General features: G+C 37.5%; 1 protein-coding gene across 1 annotated transcript; it reads left to right on the forward strand.

The window, feature by feature from the left end:
• The first annotated feature begins 1570 nt into the window (after nt 1-1570).
• Nucleotides 1571-6155, forward strand: prokr1b (prokineticin receptor 1b). Its single transcript, XM_034152645.1, has 2 exons — nt 1571-2019; nt 5336-6155. The coding sequence occupies exons 1-2, from the start codon at nt 1571-1573 to the stop codon at nt 6057-6059; spliced, it is 1173 nt and encodes a 390-aa protein (XP_034008536.1). The 3' UTR covers nt 6060-6155.
• Nucleotides 6156-10358: the final 4203 nt, after the last annotated feature.

Below are 10358 nucleotides of genomic sequence, written 5' to 3' on the forward strand. Positions count from 1 at the left end.
CCTGTGACCAGTAATTTGCAATAATTTGCATGCATTACTTTGAAATCTTTTTTTCCTCTATCAGTTAATATTGAAATAAATTGTAAAGGTTAACCCAGCCTTTAATGTGAGGAACATCATGTTAACATTTTAACATCAATAAAGCTGGTGAACCTGTAACAGTTCTCATTACCAATGACCACACATATGCACCTGCCTGTCTCACACCTCCTGTGCTTTCTCTCCTCCTCGCTTCATTTGCGGATATCTCACTTGAGGCAGACAAGAAAGAAGAAAGCATACAGACGCAACTTCCCCCTCCTCTTCCTCCCCCTTTCTCGGAATCACTCCTGAGGAGAGCGGAGCGGACGGGCAGCAGATAGAAATCACAGCGTGAGTGTGCGTTGAGGCTGATAGAGTGACCTTCTGGCTTCACCGGTGGGATTTTTTATTATTTCAGCACTTCGCCTGGGTATCACAAATAACACAGAGCCGTCAATAATATTTATTTACATTTTTCAGCCGAGAAAAGTCCTTTTTCAACATTTTACGGTAAGTGTTTGATAAGCTTTCTTTTAATTTTCTAGGTTTTATCCCTGGAAACACATTTGAGATTAATGTTTATTGTAATAGAGTAAGAGAAGGTGTCTCATCTGTAAGTATACATCCTTTCTTGAAAACTATTATCTTAATTTTTCGACTGAGAGCACCTGCTAAATAGATAGACATTTGGTTTTATAAACTATCCGAGAGCTCTTATTAAAAGTAATTTTTTCTTCAAGTTCTGCAGATGTATAGTTTTTGCATGGCATTGCATTAACATAGACCGTTACTGATCTCCTTGAGCTATAACTGTTTTTTCATTATTTTAATGAAGCAATACCACTTCAGAGAAGATCGCTTAATGATCATTAAGATAGTCAAAATAAGCTATTTGAGATCTTCGGGCAATTAGAAATAAAACATCATCTCTCTTTCTCTGTCTTTTTAACATAATATGAGTTTGAACTTAATTGCTTTGTGTTACTTTCTCAACATAAATCTGGTGTAATCTGGCTAAATAGATATTTTAATTGGTTTTATATTATATTTTAGCTTAACCTCATATGCTTGCTTATGATTTAAGTGACCACTTTTGCAGCAAATCAAATGCCCCGTCATCATGCTGAGTCTGTGATTTAAAAAAAAGACTATGTCATCATATATTACATTCAGGTCTTTGCTAGATATAATTACTTCACCCACTAAAAAATGTTGACAGAAAATTTCATCCAAATGTCACACATGCCAGCATGATTTATTATGCCTCAAGCACTTGATGTAACCTGTTTTGATCAAGTATTGTCTTCTTGAACCCTGACCCTGCATGAGTAATGCTGAGGGAACTTTCTGTTCCAGGTGAAAATGCGCTGCCGTATCCAAAGAAGATTCACCCTGTTCAGAATTCAACAGTCAAATAATTGAGCTAGTTTTCTTGGAATTATTGGTACCATGAACCAGAAAGCATCATAACCTTAAGCCCTAATTTGATGGACCAGGTTGTTTTTAAATACTAGTCTTTCTAAACCAGGAAAAGATAGTTTGCTAAAACATGGGAGACTCCAACCTAAGCCACATCGCACCTTGTACAGAGATGCAGGACAATCTCCTTCATTACATGGACAGCTATGATATGGACTATGGAATCCCTCTGGATGAGATCCCAGACATCACGCAGGGCCAGGCCTTCTTTGTGGCCACCATTGTTATTGGAGTGGTGCTTGTCTGCATCATGCTTGTCTGTGGGTGCGGGAACTTCATATTCATTGCCACGCTGACACGCTACAAAAAGATGCGCAACCTCACCAACTTGCTCATCGCAAACCTTGCCATCTCAGACTTCATAGTGGCAGTTGTGTGCTGCCCGTTACTCTTGGACTACTATGTGGTGAAACAGCTCTCCTGGGATCATGGATTACTGCTGTGTGCGTCCGTCTACTATCTCCAGACGGTGTCACTCTACGTGTCCACAAACGCATTGCTTGCCATTGCAATTGACAGGTGAGTGTGTTACTTTTCTCAAAAATCTTCAAGCATTGTCTACAGAGATTTAAATCAATAAAGCTTTCACTTTTTTTCATCTGGCAATATTCTCTCCTCAAAGAGCATCACAAAATCTATAATAATAAAGCCTGTTCTATCTTTGACGATATGAGATTCCAGCTGTACATTGTCTTGTCTATCCAAGATATTTTTTTAAAGATCTGAAGACCCGTTTTCATTTTGCTGTTTTTTATTGGAAAATACATTTGACTGACCTCTTAGATTAAAGCAAGAAACTGAAAAAAAGGTCAGTGTTCGAAAATAAATATTTCTCACATATAATCTCAAGTGATTAAACCAAGCTATGATCAGCCTCTAACTACATTTCAATATAGCTGAACTACTTTGCAGCTGCTAATGAGAAATACACTTGAAGTTTACATGCAGTGGTTCTACTCCATACTGGTTCTTCCTTTTATCACTGATCAATCACTTTTATGGCACAAGCTGGCCCTATACTGTAACTCAGATACATGTTGATGTATAACCTATTAAAATAAATGATTTGTGTTCAGTGTACACTATCACTCATGCTTCAAAGGCTATGTAAATAACATGCTTTAATTCAATATTAACTGTTAATTAGCCTTAAAACAGTACCATTGCTATCTGTTCAGTATGCAACAGGTACAGATCCTCTCCTGATTAATTTGTTCATCCTTATCAGTCTGTGCCAGGTACATTATTTATTTAGTCTCCCTCTGGCACATGCTGAAATATGCTTCAAAATACATCAGACACCAACCGGTTTGACGAGTAAATCATGCTGTTTTACATACCAAACCAGAGACCCTGACAATCCGGGCCAGGGGCTTAAAGTCTGATGTCTATCAAACTATTCCGTCATTTTTCTCAACTACACAAGTGTCAAGTTTCGTGAGGCATTATTTGGCAAATGATGCCTCGAATGAGCGAATGGCTCCTTTGCCCTCCCAACCCATTGTCCATTTTAAAAATAGAACCTCTCAAATACACAACTGTCAAGTTTGGTGAATGAGTCATGCAGGTCTGTGAGGCTATCACATAAACAAATAAATCTGTCCACAGATAGACTGACAGCTGAATAAGTTACAGAAGGTGTCTGTTGGAACACATTTAGCAATGATGAAACACACAGACTCTGAGGATGAAGATCAAACCTTTGTCCTGTTCACTAAACATCAAGTACAGGGTATTTCTAGATATCATCATACCCTCAAAAGCATTGGCACCTAGTATATTATAAAGTATGATACCTTATCTAAGTTTAAGTTTTGGAAATCACCTCCAAAGTTACAGATATATAGCTGTTGGTAAGAGAAGGAATGGGAACCCTGAGGCGTTAGTGAGCATATCAGCCAATGTCAAAACTCAATCTGCTCAATCTTTAAAATCATGCTTAAAAGTAGGCTTTAAGCAGGTTAGATATTGTTTTTTCACAATAATGTTTTCAGAATGTACGTGGGAAAAGACAAGGGTCGTAGAAGACACATAAATAGAATTATAGAACCACCATTTTTTATATGGATGAGCAAATTTAGATATTTGAAGGGTTTAGGTAACATCACATATACACATTCTAAAAAGGCCCTTTTCACAAAATACATTCTAACCTCTCCCAGTAAAAAAAGCACAGGTGCAAATGATAAAACTAATTATGGCTGGGTTCTGCATGCTGACTCACTACTGTCACAGGGACACTTGGATATGACAAAGCCATTGTTAATGTGATTAGAAACACCTGTGCTTCTCTTTCTTCAACAATTAAAAAATGTCTGCTGTGAAAAAGGACTATATTCAAATAAACTAATATACTCTTGGGAGTTACAAAGCTAGATAAATTATGCTAAAGAAAACGTCCCTTGGGAGAGCCACAGTTAATCCGCACTGTATTGCTGTAACGCATATAGCATTTCACGTCATAATTAATGTAATTAATTGTCTGGTTAATTGCCTGCACCTGTTTTTTTTATATAAACGTCTTAAATCCAAGGTTCTGTAGGCAACAATGCGTCTTAGAGACTCAAATGGATACCATTGCATTTTGCCTTTCTTGTAGGATACTTGAGTACTTTTGCAGATTCTCTTTCCTTTAGGCTTCCCTCCCATGTTTTGTGCAAAGAAAGTTCAGTTTTCTCAGCTTAAAAAAACACTGACTTCTACAGAATCCAAGTCTCCAAAATTAAACTTCCACCACTACCTCCATTCCATATCCCTGCACTACATGAATATCAGATTACTAACTTGCAGTGTACACATTAATGTAGGGTGACACATTTGTGCATGAGTGCACAAAACATCCAGATTGGTTCACAAAGAAGCCTTTTAAAAATGTAGTATGCCTTGTAAGGAGATTTAAATGTAATAAGAAGGCTGTGGCTGATAATGGTTGAGTGTGCCAAGTGATTATTATAAAACTGTTCATTCAATACTCATATTAACAACACACATATTGTTGCCTACTGAGTGCAGACTATTATGGAGAATCCCCAGGCATGCTGCCAAGGTCATGGATAATCGGTTACTTCTTAGTTGGTGGTACTCTGTATTTTATTCTGTCTGCAAAAATAAATTGTAAATATATTTCAAGGCGGTGTAAATGGTAATACTGCAGCAGAAAACGTATTGAAGTGAATTGTTGGTAATTTAGAAAATGTTTTAATTAGCTGCTATTTGAAGTGTATTTTTCGCTTTTTCATCAAATTAACCACTTATCCATCTATTGTTTGTTGACATTTAGCTCAAGATCGCCCACATTAGGTGCAGTATATATCAATGAGAATCTCATTAAGAGGATGCTCTGTAATGATGTTGCTGATGAACTAAATCAGCAACATCATTACATGCTAACCTTTAATGGAGTGTCTGTGAACAAGTAACATAATCAATATACATCTAAACATATTGAGCAGAGAGAATTTTAAATAATTATTTTGCTTTTGTACAGCTGACACATCAATATTAAATATGGATGCCAGAGTTTATTATATTACTGTTTTCTAAAGACACAAGTGTAAACAATTCTAACAAACCTTGTGTATGTTAGTTCAAGCTTGTACCCTTTGCTTTACACTTTACATATGGATAAGAGAGTGTGCTCTGAGTGGCAGAAAGCCTCTAAAACTGTTTTCTACAATGTCTATTGGACTTTAATCTTCCATAAGTGACAGAAAGCTATTGGTCAAATCTATCGACTTCACATAGCACACAGACTGCTAAAAGGTTAATTGGACTGCATTGTATTAGGAGTTGATTCCCTGCCATTCAATCCATCAATATGTCTGTGTTCTTCCAGGTACATGGCGATAGTCCATCCTCTGAGGCCTCGTATGAAGTACCAAACCGCCTACTTCCTCATCACAGGAGTCTGGATTGTTCCTATTGTGATATCAATTCCCTCAGCCTACTTCACCTCTGAGACCATTTTTCCTCATGGTGGCAACTCCCCAACAACTCACAAAGTTTTCTGTGCCCAGATCTGGTCTGTAGACCAACAAATCTACTTCCGCTCTTACTTCCTGTTTGTTTTTGCTGTGGAGTTTGTTGGGCCTGTGATCATCATGGTTATGTGTTACTACCGAATTTCCCGCGAGCTCTGGTTCAAGAGTGTTCCAGGTTTCCAGACGGAGCAGATTAGGAAGAGGTTGCGTTGTCGTCGCAAGACAGTGATCATCCTGATCGGGATCATGACGGCGTACATCCTGTGCTGGACCCCCTACTATGCCTTCAACATAATACGAGATTTCCACCCAACACTAATCACCAGCCAGAAGAACTCATTGGTTGCTTTTTACATCATCGAGTGCATCGCCATGAGCAACAGCATGATCAATACCTTCTGTTTTGTCAGCGTCAAGAACAACACAGTTAAGTACCTTAAGAAGATTGTACTGATGCGCTGGAGGTCCACGTATGACCCTGGAAAGACTGTGGATGAGATGGACGTTAGGACTTCCTCCATGCCTGTTACAGAGGAGACTGAATGCATTCACTTGAGGTGCAGAGAAGAAATTCTTTAATCATATATATGTTGGCTGTTGAGTTACAGAAATGTTGATAGTGATGAGTTTATATTCAACAATTCTCTTGTGTTTAGATCACATTTTGGGAAGATATCAAGCACCACAAATCACAATGAAAGGTTCAACCTTATACATTGATAAATGGGGCAACATAGTCAGTGACTAAGTCAGTATTAAATACAGGACTTTTCCTTGAGGTGTTATGAGAATATAATTGTTGTGTACACTGTGACACTCCATTATTGTTAAAAGTTGTAGCATGTGTATAATCTATGACATGTAAGACTTGTAAACTGATACTGCCATAACTTATCTATGTTTACTATAATTGTTAATTATTCTTTTCGTATTGCTTTTATCTTGTTTGAAAAGAGATTTGAGTAAGGTCAATTAACTTAATACTTAAGATATCCTTTCATTGACCACCATTGCTTTTGTATTTCAAGTGTTGTGTGTTTTCTAGGGTCCTCTATGTTTTGAAAATTCAGGGTTTTTAAATAAAGATGTAACTTTGTGGAATGTAGAACAATTGAAAAGGTATTTTGAATGTCTTAAAATAAGATATATTTTCTTGGTTATTTGTCCTTAAAAAAATAATATATTGCATGCTTTCTTGGTCATTTAATATATTGTATGTGCTTATGGTAATAAATAATGGGACACTGAAAATAAAAGCTGTTTCATTTATTAAGCTGTATTTTAATTTGCTTTTTTAATTCAGGGAGCCTTTCATTATAAAAGGCATATTTACCTCACAGCATATTGCATTGTGACTACGGCATGCAAACAGATCGTCTTAAAAAACCACTTGGTCGAATTAATGCTGGATGTAGCCACCAGCTAGAAGGAAATGTAACCATGGCAATGGGTGTGTAGAGACTCTCCTTCAGCGGCACAAGATTCATTATGAATATATAAATATATAATTTAACATATATTAATATACTATATGAAGAGCAGCATTTAACGACCTAAAGGGAATACAAACCATGGAAGGTATGTAAACGTTTAGGCTACTGTTGCTTTTAGTAATGTAAACTAGCTAACAGTCAGCTAACGTTAGCTAGCGCTAGCTCACATAGTCGGCAGTCAGAAACACAAATACACACACAATGTTTTCTTTCTTGATAACTTACCTTTCTATTCTTAAAAAGAGAACATGAGACCAGTAAACATACAAGCGTCACTTTTTCTTTCCTCAGTATTTAGTTATCGCCGTAGACTGTTTAAAAGCACCAATCCACCTTTATCAATCCAGACTGAACGTGGGCCAAGGTTTCTTCTTCCTTGTTTTTTCAATGGCGGCTAACCCCAGCCTTTGTTGCTACGTGAACGTTTTCACTCATAACTATAAGTCACTTGTTTTCTTTAGACGCTTTTTTATGAAGTGAAACTGTTACTTCCTTGAAAAATAGGAAATGTATTTTGTTGATAATCGCGTGAATAATTAATGTATTTAAAAAAAAAAGGAATGCTTTACAAGTCAAATTATCTCTGTTAAATAAATAGTGTTGGGCTAAGGAACACATTAATTATTGGCTTTTGTTAAACAGTCCAGGTTGCTGTTTTTTCTAAATAATCCGGAGATTCAGGGATGGTGAGATCTGTCTGTTAGTCATGTTGACAATAACACAAGTGAATTCAGTCCTAACATCATTTAAAGTGTCTCGTGATTAGGGATGCTCCGATCGATCGGCCGCCGTTCGATATCGGCCGACACTCACTCTCTGCTGATCGATCGGTGCTTTCTAAAAATGCCGATCGCGAGAGCCGATCGGATGACATTAAATACATGACACTTTTCTCTGTGCGCGGCAAAACAACCTCGCCAAAATGGCTTCACCAGTCTGGCAGTATTTTAAGGTGTCCGAAAATGACAATAAAATAGTGGTATGCAACGTGTGTCAAGCAGAAATCCTGCAGCTCCACCCGCTGTGACGGACCGGTGAGTGAAGAAAAACACACAAGAGTTAGACCCAACACACGTAGCTATTGTATCTACCTCTGGAACAAGCTAAACTAGTTATAAATATGTTTATTCTTCACTGTCGGGTCACTCATTACTGGATCTGTGAGCTGCATGAGATACTGGCAGGCTGTCAGGAAAGAGAGAGGGCGCTTCCGCTCATTTCTCCCGTGTTATTATCCAAAGTGAATGTAAACTTGAATAATGTCTTCATTTGAATGTAATAATTATGTTGGTTGTTGTTTGTGGAAGCGCCAGTGAATGAGCCCCATTAACTGAGTTTTAAACATCACTTTTTTCCGCCCACTCGATCGGATCGGCGATTGGTATCGGCCGATACTGATTCCGGCGATCGGCGATCGGTCCCCAAAATTGGCGATCGGAGCATCCCTACTCGTGATAAAGGCTGATATGGAATTTTTGGGTTCTTGTAGCACAATAACCATGATAAATTACAAACTGCACATGATGATAAGAAACTAGAAACGTTTTACTTGTTTTAACATCCACAGAAAGCCATGTTAGCTATGCTTTAAAGTCATTCTCTCAGCATCAACTTGTAAGGTTTTCTTTTTTAATATACTTTGTGCACACTCGACTATTTTCTTTATTTGAAATCCTGAAACCAATTTTTTGATGGGCCAGCTCATATTTTACTTATCCGTAAGCATCTGCCTCTGAATTAAAGTAGCACAGTCATGCTCTTTTCACGTTTGTTATATCTGATAGAATACTTTATGAGACTTTACCAATATGCATTAAACATCCCAAATAGTTTATATTTAAATGTGGTAGATTATCACAAGGTAAATATTCTATAATCAAGTTATTAGTAAGTGTTTTATTATTTAGGAAAATAATTAGAAAATAAATCCTCCGTAAAGATCCTGTCTCATTCAGGTGTGGGATATTAACAATAACTTCAGTGAGAAATAACATCGTCTCCTGTCAAGAATCAGTGCAATTGCATTTAACGACAGGAGACAGTTCTCTGATGACCAAAAAGCACTTATGGTGACAGAGACCAAAGGTGTTTTGAAAGACAGTCATCTGCACATTAATAAATCAGTTATATTGCTCAGGGTCTTCAGGTTTCTTCAGGACACATTTCATAAGAGAGACACATGCACAGGCTGCTGATGTTTAAGGAGATGAAGGGTCCACAACCTTCCCTGAATGAAGAATGAGTTGGCAAAACTACATATTAGCAATAGTTCATTCTATCCTGTTACCATAAAGGAAATGTCTCAGCGATTCCAACCTAATTTACAGATATTTCTCACAGGAAATCAAGGTGAAATTGACAAGATGGCAAAACATCTGGAGCCTCAAAGTCTCTAAAAGGAATTTTCTTGTCTCATACACAAAGGAAAATCTAAAACAAATGTGTATACATCTAAGTGTATCTTGATGCAGATATGGATTAAGATGCCAAAAAATAACTTCTAAACAATTAGAGAGAGAATTCCCAGGAGGATTGATAGTAAACACAGAGATTTCTGGACCGAGAGTTCAAGGTGGAGAAAGAAACAAGAGAAAGAAAGAGCAAGAAAGGTACCACGCTGTACTTGTAGGACACTAAGACAGAGCGTCAGAGATATATAATCTACTTCACAGCATAAGGTATATTGTGACCATCATTTATAAAAGGTCAGGCATGCACATGACTAGTGACTTAAGAAACAGCCTCTTCATGCACCTTATATCACGTCAGCAATAATTGGTTTGTGATGTTGTACTCCCTTATATAAACTGTGAACAACGTTGGCAGTTGGCATTACCACATGTAGTGGGGGGGTTAATTGTTTTAAGAGACAAAAGAATAACATATTGATTACATAACAATCATCACCAGGAGCAAACTGTAACTCCTGATATTGTGGTGGGGGAATCAGAGTGCATCATTATAATTCCATTGCGCAAGGCATGACCCTCTAACTGCTTATGACAGCTTTATGTAAACTCACTGCTAACTCACGGTTAACAGGGTCATTTACATTCAGTTGTACGTACATACAGTGCTTAACAAGCTCCTAATCATCGGTAGCAACAAGATGTCATGTCTGAAACACATTTGCTTAAAAGTGCATTATGTTAACCTTTTACTCATCGATCTCAATCCACAGCGTGAGTCACTATTATTATTTAACACTGAGCATCGCCATGTTTCTCCTGATATGGCCATTAACTTCTTGTTTAGTAAGACAGCAGCTTGTAGAAATGGTCACCCCTCATGATTATTTTCTTACAGGCTGTTGTTTCGTCTATCAGGGTCGTTGCTTATTGTCCACATTAGTCTCTGTGCTGTGGCCCCTGGCTGAAGTGTCAGT

Source organism: Trematomus bernacchii, unplaced genomic scaffold (genome assembly GCF_902827165.1).
Source record: "Trematomus bernacchii unplaced genomic scaffold, fTreBer1.1, whole genome shotgun sequence".
Classification (NCBI taxonomy): domain Eukaryota; kingdom Metazoa; phylum Chordata; class Actinopteri; order Perciformes; family Nototheniidae; genus Trematomus; species Trematomus bernacchii.